At 39.5% G+C, this 18,384-nt stretch overlaps 1 protein-coding gene across 2 annotated transcripts in view; it reads left to right on the top strand.

Moving 5' to 3' along the window:
• kcnq1.1 (potassium voltage-gated channel, KQT-like subfamily, member 1.1) overlaps nt 1–18,384 on the top strand; it is a 49,404-nt gene that overhangs the window by 8,245 nt on the left and 22,775 nt on the right. For both annotated transcript variants that reach the window (XM_031290142.2, XM_031290143.2), the window contains exons 2-6: nt 452–542; nt 8,479–8,605; nt 9,107–9,185; nt 10,113–10,209; nt 15,340–15,480. In XM_031290142.2, the coding sequence (XP_031146002.1) occupies nt 452–542; nt 8,479–8,605; nt 9,107–9,185; nt 10,113–10,209; nt 15,340–15,480 (535 nt within the window). The remainder of the gene's footprint in view (nt 1–451; nt 543–8,478; nt 8,606–9,106; nt 9,186–10,112; nt 10,210–15,339; nt 15,481–18,384) is intronic.

Raw genomic sequence — 18,384 nt, 5'->3', positions numbered from 1 at the left:
CGCTTTGCATTCATGTGGCAGAGTTCAAAAGGTTCACAGTATTTCCTCCAGAGAGCTGTCCTTGAATGTTTGCTCAAATTCAGTCAGGTACTTTTTATGACAAAAATATAAAGTAATGTTATGCTGTCTTGAAACTTACTTTTTGAAAGTTGTTTGGAAACTCAGACTTGAACCAGACACCAAAGTTGAATGAAGTTTTGCTGTTTAAATCAAACTGTAAAATGTTCACATCAATATGAGCTGGGAAGTGGATCGAGGAGATTCGTGTTTGCCTGACTGGACTGATGACAACTCAAGCTTTGGTTCGAGGAAACGGAAGAGCCGGTTGGACATCATTGTCCAATTGGATTATAAAAGAATATATACAATGGAAATAAGAATGGCCACCAACATAACATTTAGAATTATGACTTAATCAAGATTAAAGTGTAATCTGCTTTATATCCAACAGGTTTCTCATAGTTCTGGCCTGTCTGATCCTCAGTGTTCTGTCTACCATCGACCAGTACCAGGCCTTGGCTCACACAACACTCTTCTGGGTGGTGAGTGTTGATTAAATTGAAAAGTAACACCTAGGATTAACCATAAAAAACATTGTTTTGTCTCTAATTTGTCTTAATGTCAGAGCAGGTCTCTACTTCTAACAGAGGTTTTACATTAAAACCTGAAGATGATTTTAATCCCAATTGGACCATCCTTCCTCTCAGAGCTGAGAGGGTTTGGGGTCAGATGGGTGAAGATGATGCTGTAGGGACTGTGGGCTCAAAACTAGAGACTTTAAAGTCCTGGTCAAACCACCAGAATGTTGCTTGGTGAAATGAATAGATGGTGCTGTAAATCTTTCTGATGTAGTTATTATATATGGGGCTAGCTAGCTCAGTCTTAAACGGAACAATAAGATAACTTAGTTCATTCAAGAGACGCATTTGTATTCTGCTCACCCACAACTGCATTCTGCAGATCCATGCCGTAGTTTATACTCCAGCAGACCAGGGTTACATAAAGTTGGATGGAGTGAAACATCTAATAAGATAGCCTTCCCGTTGGACTCTCCAGGTGAAGGTCAGCACTACGGGGTCATCCCTATGTTCCCCGGGTCCTATGTTCCCTGATGTTCCCCAGGTCCTATGTTCCCCGGGTCCTATGTTCCCCGATGTTCCCCAGGTCCTATTTTCCCCGGATCCTATGTTCCCCGTTTTTCCCAAAAAGGGTCCTGTAGCAATTGTACCGGGGAGCATAGGACCCTTTTTAGAAAAAAGGTCCTATGTTCCCCGTTTTTCCCAAAAAGGGTCCTATGTTTCCCGAGCGGGTTAGGGTTAGGGGGTTTAGGGTTAGGGTTAGGTTAGGGTTAACCCTACATAGGCCTATTTGCCATGGAATTTGGCAGTAATGGTGGAAAAAGTAACTTTTTTTTTTTTTTTTGAAAAAGGGTCCTATGTTCACCAGTCTCATACAAAGAGGGGAACATAGGACCCAGGGAACATAGACACGCTCCCAGCACTACCAGGGTAGTTTTCAATAGTACCGTGGTTTTGGATTCTTAAGTCATGAAGCAATCAAAGTCTGAAATCTGAAAGTGATCGCAGCAACAGCTAAGTAGAGTTTGAAAAAAACATCGGACAAAACAACTTGTGTTCCTGCATGTTAAACTGCCTTGTGTTGTGGTGCATACTGTAACTAGTCAAATTGGCTCATATATCTACTAAATGAAAGTAACGATAACCAGGGGTTAAATTTGGCCAAGGCTGTCCTAGACTCAGCCCGGCTCATAGGCCTATGCTCTTTTATGTCATCAGGGTTGTTAACTTAGCTCTTCTTTAACAATGTATACGTTTTTACACTTGTCTCTGTCTTTTCTTCATAGTTGTAGGGAACATAGTCCTAAATGAGGTGATGTAAGAACTTACTTTTTTATTTTGTCATTGGGTTTCCTGAAAATATATCTACATAGCAGATCAGCGACCTCAGTCTAGGTGGCGGTAATGCACCTTAATGCTGGCTGCCACCCGCCATAAAACAAACGAGAGAGAGAGAAAAGAGAGCAACCTCAGTCAGACCGCACAGATGGCAGAGAGTTATAAGTCAGAAACTGACTTTGTTTAATAACAGAATGTAAATTGCTCTGATATTCTGCTTAAACAACTGCTTTTACAAAATGATACTTCAACTTTAATGCAAGATAGTTTGCGCCAGGTTGCCTCCGAGCTTTGGTATATCAACCCTGAAAACACAGAGCCCCCACTCATAACAATCCCAATAATTACAGGTTTGTCCTTCACTTCCATGCAATTGCACACACAGTATCTGTTTCTACAGTCGATGGTAGCGATGTCCCATAAGGTAGCAGTGCACCAGTACTAGAGAAAAAGAAGACAGCCAGTCGATGTAAATAATGCAGGTTTCCTATCAAAAATAAATAAATAATCAAACAATCAGCTTAATTGGTATTTTATGAGGTAGTATGCATCCCATATATTTTTTTAGGCCTTAAGGATGCACAGAATGTGTGTTTGGGCAAGAACCATTGAATGCATAGAAACACTGTTTGTTTGCAAGAAAACTCCACAGTGTATCCTTAATGATCCTGATCAGTGGTCCATGAACCACATGTGTCTGGCAGATACTAGGAGAGTGATTGAGATGTGAAAGAATCTGAATTTCTATCTACTCTAAATGTTTTCTTATAAAAGCACTGTTTACATTGCAGATACAGTCTGCAGCATTTTCTCCCTCTGTGGTCTCCTGATCTGATCTTTCCTTTGACTTTCACCATCTGCTCAGCACTTCTGTTTGTCTGTTTTTGTTGGCTGGCATCTGCCAACAGGCACGATTCTGATCTTCTGGTTGGTTTTGTTTCCGTTCCATGTCAAACAACCCATGTAAATAAATCCAAAATGATAATGATGATCATAAAACAATGCAGGTAGTAGACATCATAAACTGCTTTTAAATCACATGTATGTAGAATTTCCTTGTTTAATGACGCACATGATAATCTTCAGAGGAAACAGAGATGTCAAATTAATTTCTATCACAGTATTTTGACTGTGTATTGAGTGTATATTTCCAAAGGTATTGCTGCGACAATCAACAAGATGATTGTGGAAGATGTTGCTAAAACAACAAATATCAAACCTTAGTTTCTGTTGTTTGAAAAGCTATTTCATGGATTGATTGACCTAACCGTTGCCTCACAAAAAACAATTTATGGAAACATTAGTTGGAACTACATTGGCTGTTCTTTCTGCAAACAATTTCAGGACGTCCCGCTGGCCTAGGGTGGGTGGGTGGTTCCCCCTCTAAAGTCAATAGTAAATGGGATAAACTTAACCCTAAGACACCAGCTGCTGAGCACAGGAACTGTTTTGGGTGATGGGTGAGTCACTCAAGCTGAGACAAAAGAAAACCCCAAGAAAGGATAAAAAGGACTTGAGGATTTTCTTCGAGGAAGCGTGGAGCGTGCCACATGTGGCAAGTTCACCTTGGCCTGAGGATAATGGGATGAAATGGTCATGGTGTTTCATGAGCCGGCAAATCATAATCTCAAATCCTACAAGTTCATTGTCGGATTCATAGAGACTCAGGCTCGTGTGTATGAGTCAGAAGTGTGATTCTGAAGAAAAGTGTGACATTTGTTAATAAATACCACACTGTCATGAAATATTGCAAAATGTTTTCCTGCCTTCAGTTCACCCTGGAGATATTTAATCTGCCTATTCTTCTCTTCAGCACAGATAATGAATAATTAATATTTGCCATGCTACTAAACCCCACCAAAATCTCAAACATTCATCTTTTCCATCCTCCATCCCAGAGGGGCTGTTTTTGTACTTTGTGCTTTGTAGTTTAGAGATTTGCTGTGACCCTGCCACTCTTTCATTCTCTCCTCCCCCACCACAGGAGCATATTCTTTGTCTTGTTGCGTTCTCCCTGCACACTCAAGGTTAACAGAGACCACTCCGTTCTTTACTGGGACTTGCATGCATGCATGCATGCTGGCTGACGGTGTTTGTAGGAGTGTGTTTGGCCAGATGCTTGGCAGTTTGCCCAAAGGATCCACATTCCCAAAAGGGCCTTGTTTGTTTTTTAGGATCCAAAAAAAGTTATTGCTAGATTTTATTTTTCATTCTGGAATCAAATCCTGGCAACACAACATGTTTTAATAGCAATTTCCTTAAAAAAGACCATCAAGTTACTTAGAAATGCAAATGACTATTATTAACAAGGGTTGGGGGACAGAGGGATAACAAAGGTCGAGATTGAAGAGTGGGATGAAATAAGGGTCGAGCATGCGGGGGTGAACCGAGGGTCGAATGAGGATTAATGATGGGTTTAGGTAGAAAGATGTTGCGGAGAGGAACTCAGGGAGTGAGAGTCAGTGTGGAGGCGGTGACTAGATGAGGTATCCTAGTTTTATTGTCCCCCTTGTGGTTCCTGTAATGAGAGAGAGGAGATGAGGAAGCAGAGAAGGGGGGATTTGAGGGATGTGAGAGCTGAGATATACAGTATATGTATGTAACTAATTTAATATCTGTGAATCAAAGTCCAAAATATAATTGTCATTTGATTAAAGAAAACAGCTACAGATTTCTTTAAAGCTACATTGTGTAAGAATTTCTCCCATCTAGCGGTGAAATTGTATATGACAACCAACTGAATATTACTTTCTAGCCCCTCCCATTCCGAGCGCGTTCTAACTCCTACGGTGGCCGTATTATTCCAATAAGTACGACTTCGTCCGTGAGTGTTCCTTCCAGTGTAATAATAGTTTTACGTTATTTTGGTACCATTTCATTGCTAACATCAGCTATCAGGCTCCCAGACATATGCAAGCTAATGTTAGTAAAGTATTAGTGCTATCGTTATTCTGTATATTGTACGAGATTAATAGTGTATGGCAATGTTTACAGCGTAGGAGAGAAGCAACGGAGGTTTGTGTTTTTAATATATTTCTCTGAGCAGTATGAACAATGTCACTGAAACCGAAATTAACTCTTAGTATCTCCATCGTTTACACGCAGCTGTTCTAGCTAGTCTGTGTTACAACATGAGCACATGACAGCACATGACGTGAGTTGTCTGCCAGGGAAATCACGACACATGATTACGTTTATGTTACAAGGTAGACAACCTTTTTCATCATTGACGCAAGGAAAAGTATCCTAGACGTCGTTCTAGCGTTATGCACAACCATGCTATAGTTAGTCAAGCAACTATAAAACTTTAATTTACACAAATAGGCAGAATTACCTGTCGAGAAGAATGCAACTTCGGTGTCCCTTTTTAAAATCCTTGCTCCTTATGAGCTCTTTCCATCGTGGAAAAGCCACTCCAATATTAACTTTGGTCTTGTTGCTTTGCTCGTGTTGTCGTTTTAATTCTATTTTTAACTTCCTTGGCAACTCTGATACATGTCCTCGAGAATAGGTGCAGTCCTCCATGTTCAACAGGCTTTCAAATCTGCCGGCAGTCGCAAGTAATCTTCTACTGAGTGTAAAAGCGCGAAAGGCGGAGGTATGTCCCTCTTTAGCTAATGTATTTTAAAGATGGAGGCCTAACATGGCTGCCGCCATTCCAGCGACTCGCTTGTATGTGTTCTGAATGATTCTAAATGCAGATTCTACGCTTACGAGAATACTTTGATTAGTTGGTGGAAGTAATTACACATGAATGAGCACATATTTGTGAAAGAACAAAGGGTTTTTGCTAAGAATCAACTCAAAACATTACACAATGGAGCAGTAATTATGACGTACCATGTGATGCAGAGCTGACACTCATATGCTCAGATCAATTTAGATCTATTCAGGTATTAATTCAATTTTATTTATCGTGTCAAATGATAAGGTCAGAATGAAGTGCCCAGCTCGACTAAAAACAACAAACACTCTCCTCTGTGCCTGTTTCCGCTCCCTTCCTGTTTGTTAATGTATTGCTTTTTTTGGATAGACCATTTGTTTTGCAACCTTGAAGTAGAAATCCTCTATGAATAAATTGGAAGAATACAACATTTTACATATTCACTTCCAAAAATCACAATGTATTAATCCAATTTCTTTTTTACAAGACGATGTATATTCACTGACGCTTTAATATTTGGCTCTGATGAAGACAAACACCTCCAATAATTCCAAGCTGAAAACGTCTCCTGCTGTACAACATGGAACACATCTTCTGGCTGAATCCCCCAGTTTGTTCCTCCCATTATTCACTGCAAAATGATCATGTCACCATTACAAATCTATGAAAGGGCATTGAGTCACTTTCAGACAGCTTCATTTCCAAATGCTTCTCAATGATTAAGAGACATGCGTAGGTAATTGCATTTTCATTTAGGCCAGTTCATTAATTTACACGGGTTGGTGTAATTGTGTGCTGTAATTTTTTTTTTTTTTTAAATCCATTTATCTTTGAGGAGCACAGGAGGAAACTTGCATGGAATTGAAATGGAGCAGCTTTAATTGAGAAGATTTAATTGTATGAGCTTTATGTTTAGCATTGGACACATGCTGTTTTGGCTTGTTTCAGTTATTGTCCATCCATCTTCCATCTTCGTCCGCTTATTCGGGGTCGGATGCTAATTATATAAGTAAGAGAAGAAATGGAGGAAGTAATCCAAATGTGGTGTCACTACCCGATGTGAGTCGAGTGTAGATGTCAGTCGCGCATGCGTCACTTTGCGATGAGTGCAGATGTGAGTTGCGCGTGCGTCACTTTGCGACAAGTATCCTACAAGATGCTAACGCCGTTTTGAGCTAACGTTAGCAATCAAACAATCATAGATAGCTAAAATGTTTTTGAAATGACTGCTAGCTACAAGTTAGCAATCAAACACAATGAAGGCTGTCACTTGAATGGCATTTTGAGCTAACGTTAGCAATCAAACAATCATAGATAGCTAAAACGTTTTTGAAATGATTTCCTTCTTCTGTTATTGTATGTAAAGAGAAGAGTTTATTATTTTATGGATTTCACAAATTTCAGTATGACATGTTATGCCATAAACCGTTTAAATTTGAGCATGCCCAACTCACATCTGCACACGACCAGAGCCGGTCTGACTCGACTAACATCGGGTATGACATGTTCTGCCATAAACCGTTTAAATCTGAGCATGCGCGACTCACATCTGCACTCGACTCACATCGGGTAGTGACAGTGGTATGGTAAATATGAGTACTGCCAGCAGGCTGTTAGCTTAGCTTAGCTTAGCTTAGCACAAAGACAGGAAACGAGGAAATTGCTAGCATGGCTCTGTCTAAAGGTAGTGTATATCCACGACGTTCAACTTCCAGGATTGCTGTTGAGTGCCGTCGGAAATTCCGCCGTAATTCACGGTTTTCAGCCGGATGTCCATTTCCTTTCGCTTTCGTTTTAAACTCCGGTGGATTAATGAAGACTATGGTTAACTGCTCCTCAGATCTCTGCAGGGTAAATCCAGACAGCTAGCTAGACTATCTGTCCAATCTGAGTTTTCTGTTGCAAGACTAAAACAACTTTGAACGTACACATGTTCCACCAAAACAAGTTCCCTCCCGAGGCTATATTTTTTCTCATCCCGGAATGCTGTCTGGACTAGCCACACCTTCCTCCGCAGCGCTGTGGACGGTCTGGCAAGGTGACAAAATCAGCTTACCAGTACCTCTAAATTAACAATTAACAATCTGTACATAAACTGAAGTGTAGAAATGACATGGTGTTATGGGCAGGGTCATATGTGTGATATGTCTTTTATGTCACTGTGAGGTTGCCAGGCAATCAGCAGAGACTCCAGGTTACTGCGCCCGGCCATGAAATAGTCCACCAAAAACACATTGTTAAACCACAACATGTCGTTTTTACATTACAGTGTTTGTATAGGTTAAACAAGTGAGATATGACTAAATTAGTGAGCAAATTTAGCTACATTTGGAGAGAGCCAGACTTACGTTTCCCCAGTTTCCAGTGTTTATGTAAAGCTAAGCTGACTAGCTACTAGAGGTAGCTTCATACTTACTGTACACATATGAGAGTGGTAATTATCTAGTCATCGAACTCTTAGTGAGAAAGCAAATGAGTACATTTCCTAAAATTTAGAACTATTCCTTTTAAGTAAACACTGAAATGCACAAATATAGATAACTGTTATTCAAGTATTTGTCAAGGTTACAAAATCATCTTTTTCATCTATTAGGTCCAAGTACATGTAGCAGCTCGAATAAAGACGAATCAATGGTGTGGTAGAAATAAAACAGTGACAAATGGTGCAGCTGCTGATTGGAATCAATAATCCTTAATTCATTTAATTGGGACAGGTTTGTGTGCAAAGCTGCACTTTACATAAACAGAGGAAGTTGAGAGAACACTAATTCAGCAATATCTGTTTTGAAGTACACTTTTCTGAAGTGGTTAGGTGGTCAGGTTCTGATGTAATTGTGTTTTTTTTTACCTGTCCTTCTCTCTAATTTGTCTACTCTATTTCCCTCATTGCTCTGACAGGAGATCGTCCTTGTGGTGTTTTTCGGTGTGGAATATTTTGTCCGCCTCTGGTCAGCCGGCTGCCGCAGTAAATATGTTGGCATCTGTGGCCGACTACGCTTTGCCAGGAAGCCAATATCTATTATAGGTGGGACACACACACACACACACACACACACGTCTATACACATGCACCCAAACAGACATATCGCTCCTCACCCACACACAGTATTTAAACAATATCTGTAATATATCCTGGGCCTCATCCCAAAATGAGATGTCTCAGACAAATTTAGCATGAAATTAAAGCTGTCACTGCAATTTTTTTGTAACCTTCAGTTTTTTATTCTTAAAATTGGAACCTCAACAATTTTTTTTTAAATATACAGAAAATATGCATATGAGAATATTTTTTAATTGTAATCCTTCTCACCTCAACTGATTTATAGGGAATCATTTTGTAAAAAAAAAAAAAACAATGATAATTTTGTATAGCACACTTTCCATCCACTTTCTTTTTTGACTTTTCCAAACCTCATATGGAGGAAAACGCTTGCTCTTGTTATGCTGAACCTCCGTATATTGACCATCTGCATGCTTATGCCATATTTAATTATGCTTAAAGCCCCCTCATTCTCTATCAATACAGATCTGATTGTAGTTGTTGCCTCAATAGTTGTGCTGTCAGTGGGCTCCAAAGGCCAGGTCTTTGCCACCTCTGCTGTAAGGTAAGGGACAGTGTGTGTACAGGAGGAAACTATATGGTCAAAGGTATGTGGACACTTTGCGTACTTCTGGTCTTGAGGCTGTTTTCCGTGGTTGGGGTTAGGCCCCCTCCAGTAGTTCCAATTAAGGGGCATCTTAATTAGGGCTGCACGATAAGAGGAAAATATACAATACATTTGATAACCTTGTTGAATATCACGATAACGATATTACTTGCGATAATATAACAGATGTAAGTGTGCTGAGTTCTGCTGCTTTCAGTATTCCGCTAAAATACAACAAATTGCTTGTTGAATTTTAAACAAGTGAAAGGAAATCATTTCCAACATTTTTTTATTGAACAAATTGAACATCGAATTGAATATAAAAGGTACCACTAAAAGAAAAGAATGACAGTTACATTTTAATGTGCAGATATTTTCTTTCAACTAACAATAAAAATCTCTGAGTATCTTTCGCGATATGTCGCAGCCTTTCATGATGTGTTTATTGCGCCAGTTGATATTGCGATGACGATTAAAAAAAAACGATATTGTGCAGCCCTAATCTTAATGCTAGAGCATAATGTTATTGCTGTAAGTGTATTTCTAACTTTGTGGCAACAATTTGGGGAAGGCCCTTTCCTATTTAATCATGACAAAGCCCCACTGTGCAAAGCCAGGTCCCATAAAGAAATGTTTTTCCCAGTTTGGTTTGGAAGGGCATGCCAGAACTGCACAGGGCCCTGACCTCCACCCCATCCAACCATTTTTGGGATAAATTGACCAATGCCCATGGTTTTGGAATGAGATGTTAAGCAATCACATAGGTAGATTATTTGGGTGTCCATGGAATTTTGGCCTCATTGTGTGTATATAAACATGCCTACCTGCATTTGATCTTTATACAATGTCAGCATATAAACACTTTTATATAAACAAATTTTTCAGAGGGATTCGCTTCCTGCAGATCCTGCGAATGCTCCACGTGGACCGGCAGGGAGGAACCTGGCGTCTCCTCGGCTCCGTCGTCTTCATCCATCGGCAGGTACATGATTATAGCTTTGAAATCACAACACATAAAGGCTTCTGATTGTTGTTATTGAGCTGGAGGCTTTCTGTCAGGGGATTCATAGCCTCTCCTCTTCATGTATTATTTTTTTTACAACTACACTGTGCAGAATCTCCATGTGGGAGTGCACAATACAGCAAAATTAATATTCAGCAGAGCCAGAGGAAAAGAGACACTGTGTGCAGTAGGTTATGGGCATAAGCTCTTCTGCTAGAGATGACTGTAGCCCCTCCAGAGTATCATTCAGCTGAGAGACAGAGGTGGCTGGGATTATCCCCAGTGGCCACTGTAGTTGTCTTCCATGTCTGTGTAAAAACAGAGAGTGATGAAGGTGAGCAGAGTGTCATCCAGTACTGCCTGCTGTTCCTTGTGTTGGCCTTGGCTTATGACAATATTGATCCTGGGCAAGGCTGCTCATCAACAGCCATTGACCTCAGCTGAAAGAAAGAGAGTGTGCAGGGAGATATTTAGGACCTTTCCTATACCGATTCCTACAAGAAAGCACTTTGCATAAAATAATACTTCAGTCTATAGAGGGCACTTCAGATTGAGCATATAAAATGACAGGCACATACAGTGCCACGAACGGATCAACCCCAGCATACATCCAGGACATGGTCAAACCCTATACCCCAACCCGCCCACTCCGCTCTGCATCAGCCAAGCTGCTTGCTGCCCCCTCACAGCGAGGGACAACTAATCACTCAACGAAATCCCGACTGTTTGCTGTCCTGGCTCCTAAATGGTGGAATGAGCTCCCTATTGACATCGGGATGGCCGAAAGCCTACTTATCTTCCGCCAAAGGCTAAAAACACATCTCTTCCGACTACAAAAAAAAAAAAAAAAAGTATATATATTTCTTGAAGCTGCACTTTCATATGGCTCTTTGTACTTTTGCTTATTATAAGCTAATGTACTTGCACTTACTACTTGTTGTCTGAAGTTTTCACCTTCAGGGTTGAAAGCACTTAATTGGAAGTCACTTTGGATAAAAGCATCAGCTACATGACATGTAATGTAATGTAATGTAATGTAAAGGTCAACTTTGCAACGTTTATTTTTTTTTTGCTCCAAAACCAGGAAACATCTGTCACCGTGAATACTTTCAGATTACGATTGCTTGTTAAGCTTTTATGTTTTATGTTTCCCTGCAAATGCATAAACTACTGAGAGCAATCACCCTTTGCAATAAAATAGATGTTGCATTCTTTATTTACTTTATTTTTAATAGTGTACTGTATGTATTACATTTTCTCAAACAAAGAGCAGTAAACAGGAGAAGATATATAGGAATAAGAGTATCACCGATTTTTAAAAAGAAGAAGTAATAAGTTACACTCTCACAAGACCAGTCCCCCCACTCTCCCACCAGACAAGGGGCACAATTATATATAGACAGTATATAGATTTGATTTTTTTTAACAGATTGAAAGGTGCAGTGTAGTTTTGTAACTTAGATAGAGATATTGTCTTGGTTACTTTTATTTCACAGCAATGAAACTGACGATTCTGTGATATTGAACCCACCATAAAAAGACAGTGGGACCAAAGTGTAACAAAGTCTTAGGCTAGAGTATCCTTATCTTTTTGGCTTGTGATTAAATATATCAAACAAAGCAATGTCTGCTTGCGGCCCCCTTGACAGGTTAAGGCCTTGATTGTGTGCATTAGTTGTATTTCCTTCTCAGATTGCTTAATTGTTTAGAAGCCTTAAGAAGTGACATCCAATATTTCAGATGAAACTGAGACAAAAGTAAAAAAAACACACACATGAACATACTTCATCATATTTTATAATATATTTTACATTGATATGCCATGAATTATCTCGTGAACCCCACAGATTGATTTAACCCCAGGTTGAGAAGATGCGGATTAGGCTACGTATGCATACATGACCAAAATAATATTTTAGCAGCAAGATGGAATTTCATATGATTCATATGATGCTGAACACCTGTATTCCCCATGCATTCAGGGGGGTGGAGGATATCAACACTGGTGTAGACAATTTAAAGGGTTTTAAGTTGCCAGTGCTTTGGGATGGACCTTAATATGGCACACATTTCACACAAACGGATGCAAAACGGAGATAGAAAGTGTGCAGAGGCCAGAATGAGATTGACCGGTGGATAGGCCAGGTTATAATTAGTCCTGATTGGGCTCTAAAGGCATCATAAGCTGAGCTGTGTTTAGTAAAGGGAGCTTATTTGAAAGAGCTTGGTGCTTTCATGTTCTTCATTTGTCTTTGTTTCTTTTTAAACTTTAGATTTCCACACACCCCCTAAACACCCTGCACAGGGAACTATAGTGTGCTTTCAACCAACAGGCAATACAGTAGAGCTCAAATTGCCATAAACCAGCTGGACGCTACTGTGCAGTACCTCCAATATTTGTTCCTTGGTGATTTTCTGTGGTTGAGTCAACACGAGACCTTAATATTTTATTCAGCCATTCTCTTACCTAAACACATGAAACTGCCGCCCTTCTGTGTCAACAGCTGGAGTTTTTAAAGTCAATGGAGTTTCAGTCACTTCAATCCAGTCTTCGTGTTATTACAACATTTACGTACACACTGAATAGCTTTCTAGTGCTTGTGGCTTGTAAACACAATTTGCACTGTTGCTCTTAGTTTTCTCCCTGGCAGATTGGAAGCATATGTTTCCTGAATGTGTTCGCCAGGTCACAGCATCATCAACCTTTCTACTAAACCTCTGATAGTGACTCAAGGAAGATGTACCTGAATGCATTGAAAGCTTTTATTTCCAAGAATCACGTACTTCTAAGTTGTAAACAGTGATGTTAGTTGAAGTTGTTACAGGCTCTCATATTCAATGCCAAAGATTTAATGCCCAGAAATGTCCAAAACATTCAGAAACAAATGTGTACTCATATAAAGAAAAACGAAGAGTCAGATGCTGAGTGCCAATGAACCATAAGTACTATTTGTGTGGGCTGATGTAAGGATAGATTTATGTTATTTCAAGGGAGGCAAATACAGCCATTTCCCAGATTGTGTTTGCAATAAAATGATGCTGCTGCTGCTGCTACTGCTGCTGCTCCATGGTGCTCTGATAAATCTGGGAATGACAGTTTTGGGCCGAGACACAAATAAGTATTTCACTCATCAGGAATTCAGTCAGATTTATTGCAGTGAGCGCTCTGGCACTCCGACTGGTGAAACACAGTTTAAATTAAGTAGTAGGTGAGTGCAGAGAGGAACATTTACTTTAAGAGCTCTATAGAGCAGTAGTCCACTTCCAGTCAGACAGGAACCAAGCCCAATTAGACCTCCGGAGGAAATCACAGACTGCTCCTTATTGAATCTGCAATAAGATGCTTCCTATTATTTTAAATACACCGGGAGAGATCAGCTGTCTGGGTTTCAAACTCATTCATAATGATTCAGTGCCCATCTGAATTCAATCCACATCCCTCTTGCGAGTAATTATTATTACTGAACATACTTTCAGTTTAAACTCTGGAAGTTTAAACAGTTGCACTTTCTTGCAGAAAGCATAATGGTACAGATCTCGTTTTGTAACTTAAAGTTTCACATCTGTTGTAAGATAAGGAATACATACATAACTAATGAAGTGGTGTTAATTCAGTCAGCTATTTTTAGATTTAGTTTTAGTCCTGAAATCAAAAGTCTGTGTTAGTTTTGGCCATATTTAGTCAATTTCATTCTTTTCATCCTAAAACACTAGTCCCGACATTTATTCTAGTTTTGGTTGATGGAAACACTTGTTATTTTAGTCATCAAAAGATTAGCTGAAAAACCTGCTGTCAACATTTTAGTCAAGACCAAGAATGAGCATTTTAATTAAATTTCACAAAAGTGCTTTCAAATAACATGACACTGGCACTGAAAATTAGCTACAAAATGACAGGTTGTAAGATTAAGAATGCAGCGAGGGTGTTTGGTCTGATGTTGTGAATTTAAGCACTACATCCAGGCATTAAACATGTTTTGATTTGCATATTAAGTTTGAACAAACACAATTCAATAAATGAGGCCCCTGGGTGACTGGAACATATGGTCTTTACAATAGACAGCAATTATAAAGACAGTCGTCAACAACAACAACAACAACAGACACCTCTCTGATTATGTCAGAGGTGCCGATTTAATTCTATAAGTGTTTACAATAGTTTGTGCACTACCATATATACCAAATAGACTGCATTTAGCAGCAGGATTAATAAGATACGACCTGACTATTAAACGTGATTTACAATTATTTTATGCAGGCTTTAGCATGGATAGCATGTCAACAAATCCCAGGAAAAGTTCAAAATCCACAATGAATTGGTCCTACCTCTGTTCCATCGAACTCCAGTGTTCTCCAAAACGTGGAGAAAAAAAAAATGAGGCGCACTGGTGCACTGTGACACGTTTCTTCATTACAATGAAGACACAATTAACACAATTATTTTGGACTAGCAAAATAAGTGTGTACTAATCTGTGGCTAAAATCATAATACAAGCTAATTAATGCATGTACTCCTCTTTGGGTAACATTTTCAAGAAACTAGAATGCCCTGTTTCAGGACATTTCTGAGCTGTTTAAAAACATGAAATGATTTATCTGTGACCCACTTTTAAAGAGTTATGTCTTCAGTAAGAGCAAATGGGCTTGGGGCTGAGAGCCACAGTGTTGAGAAATGGACTCAAATTGTTGCTTTTTGTCTTTTCACTGGAAAATAGAGAATAATGCCAGCCTTATCCTTTAAGTACAGCATTATTCTACCAAACTGATAAGTAGCTCCTGATCTTAAAGGAAGAATACACTTTTGGTTCATCATCAAGCCAACAGAGACAGCAGAATACTCAGAAAAATATTTTATCATCATATTCACAGCACATTTACATGAATATTCACATCCATATGCCATATTAACAGCAGACACAGCCTCACTCTCCAGGCAGTTAACTGGTAAAGTGATATAACTGATCTCCTGCCACTCAGGAGGGATTGTGTGAGAAAGTATATTAATAGATTCACAGATGTATCATATAATCTTACTGTGTTCTTTGAAATGATCCCATTGTTGTTTATTGAGTTTGCAATATGTCATGCATTTGTGCATATGTATTTCAGGAGCTGATCACCACATTATACATTGGCTTTCTGAGCCTGATCTTCTCATCGTACTTTGTCTACCTGGCAGAGAAAGATGCAGTCGACAGCAGTGGCTCCACAGAGTTTGGAAACTATGCTGATGCCCTGTGGTGGGGAGTGGTAAGAATTTGTGTGGGTGTGGGTGTGGGTGTGGGTGTGGGTGGGTGTAAGATGGTTGTAAGGGGCTTAGTTAAAAGTCAAAAGCGTGTGTTTTTTTCACCACTGTTAGACCAGGGCCCCACTATTTACATGTACATCAGACTTGGTCCAGTCACTATTGTACATGTCTCATATATGAAGGATCTGATGAGGTGTATTGACTGTGTTCCTTTTGTAGAATGTTGAATTCATTGATTTATCAAATAAAATAAATAGTTTGACATTTTGGGAAATACGCGTGAGATGAGAAGATTCCATTCTCATGTCTGTACAATAAATATAGCATTAAAGCAGCCATATTATGCTCATTTTCAGGTTCATAATTGTATTTCAAGGTTGTACCAGAATAGGTTTACATGGTTTAATTTTCAAAAAGCACCATCTTTTTGTTGTACTGCACCGCTCTCTCTCACTGCTGCAGCTCCTCTTTTCACCTGGTCTCTGTTTTAGCTACAGAGTGAGACCTCTTTTCTTCTTCTTCTGTACTATCTTTGATTGCACTTGCACATGCGCATTAGCTCAGATGTAGATCATGTCAGCTAGCTAGCTCCTTAGACAGTAAAAGAAAGGCTGTTTCTACAACTTCGTTCAGTTACAAGGCAGGATTAGCTGGGATAAATGAGGGCGCACATGTAAGTAGTTCTTTTGTAGATTATGGTGAACTTGTGTGTGTTGTAGCAGTGCTTTGCTATTGAGAACGAGGTAGCATGCTAGCATTAGCATGCTAATGCTACGAGCTAATGGTTGCGGTTAGCCTGCTCGTTTCGGCTTGTGACGTCACAAGCCGTGCTGATTTTGAACAGCTCACCCAGAGACTGAAGACAGGACACATTCAGAAACCGTATCTCACTCTAAACACCATGGATGGATTTTTTTCAAAGTTTGTATGTGTGTGGAAGCACCAGAGACACAAAATAACACCCCAAATCCCAGAAAAAGTGATTATTTTCATAATATGGGCACTTTAAGACTAGAGGCATAGGGAAATTGCTAGCCTGGCTCTGTCTAAGGGTAAAAAGATATGCCTACCAGCACCTCTAAAGCTCACTAATTAACACATTATGTCTTTAATCCATACAAAAAGCCTTGCGAAAAACAACAACTTGGGGTTTTATTGTGCCTGACTATTTCTTGGCCAGGAGCAGGGGACAGAGCCAGGCTAGCTGTTTTCCCCTGCTTTTAGTCTTTATTCTAAGGTAAGCTAAGCTAACCAGCTGCTGGCTGTAGCTTCATGATTAACAGACAGACATGAGAGTGGTATCGTTCATCTCATTTAACTCTTAGCAAGATGCCGAATAAGCCGAATAAGCATATATCTGGTAATGTTGATTACCAGTTTAAATACATTTCACTTAGGCCTATTTTCATTATTTGTTTAACTTTGTTAAACTAAAATATGATGATGTGTGATGATGAATGTAAAAGTACTTACAGCTTTTACATTCATCATCACACATCCTCACATTTTGATCAGACTCCATAGAACTAGTATCTTACTAACATTAACATCTAAATATTGTTTTAGTGATTTACCCGTCTTGTCAAAAGTAATATTTTGCAGAAAACACTGTCAGTATTTGGCATGTTAAAGGTCAAACATAAACTGTTTTATCTGTACTACGGTAGGAGTTGTGTGAAGACCCTTGGGCAGCTAAACAAGTAGTGCAGAGAATACAGGATGAAAATGTATTTTCAGACAATAAGTCACCACCCACTCTGCTTCTTGGGAACTTCAGGGACTCTGATATTAAAACACACTCTCACACACACACACACACACACACACACACACACACACACACACACACACACACACACACACACACACAGCAGAGTCATAACCACTTCTTTCATATAAATGAAGGTTTATTTGCAATATTGCAATAACACTGGGTACTCGCAGTGCATGAAGATGTAAGTAAAAGTCAGAGGGGTGAAAAGGTCAGAGTTGTAGTTGGACGTTCAGGGAAAACATAGGCCTCATGCGCAACAGCAAACACAAATAAATGTAGATTTATCAAAACCAACCAGGGCTGTTCTTTGAGGCAATTCACAGGCTGTATCCGAAATTGCATACCATGCCCTACATACTCAAAATGTATAAGCTCAACATAGTTTATTTGTGTGGGCCGAAGCATTGAGAACTTTGTAAGTGTCCAGACAGTTTATTAAAAAGATAGTTTATAAAGACAGTACCGTTCACGTATACAGGCAGGCGCCATCTTGGGAAAACAGTCACGATCAGTCAAACGACGAACGCCGTGTAACCAGTAACCAGTAACATAGCTCAAGCACGGCGTTCGTCATTCGACTGATCGTGACTGTTTTCCCAAGATGGCGCCTGCCTGTATACGTGAACGGTACTGTCTGGTAACTATCTTTTTAATAAACTGTCTGTACACTTACAAAGTTCTCAATGCTTCAGTTTACATATAGGGACCCTCATTATGCTACCGTGGAAGTGTGGTGCTATTTTGAGCCTTGTTAGTGGTATAGAAATAGCGATTTCTTTTTACTTAATCCGTGCCCCGACGACTAGCGTTATAAGCTAATTAGCGGTTTGCGCTAAAACTGGTCACATTCGATTAGCATGAAAACAAATCCCAGAGAACGATTGACTCGGTACACATGTGTTATTAACCCCTAGTTTCATTTTGCGCAGGATTTCTCCTTTAAAGCAGCCATATTATGCTCATTTTCAGGTTCATAATTGTATTTTAAGGTTGTACCAGAATAGGTTTACATGGTTTAATTTTCAAAAAACACCATATTTTTGTTGTACTGCACCGCTCTCTCTCACTGCTGCAGCTCCTCTTTTCACCTGGTCTCTGTTTTAGCTACAGAGTGAGACCTCTTTTCTTCTTC

Source organism: Sander lucioperca, chromosome 3, assembly GCF_008315115.2.
Source record: "Sander lucioperca isolate FBNREF2018 chromosome 3, SLUC_FBN_1.2, whole genome shotgun sequence".
NCBI lineage: Eukaryota > Metazoa > Chordata > Actinopteri > Perciformes > Percidae > Sander > Sander lucioperca.
This window is presented reverse-complemented; position numbering and strand designations above follow the sequence as displayed.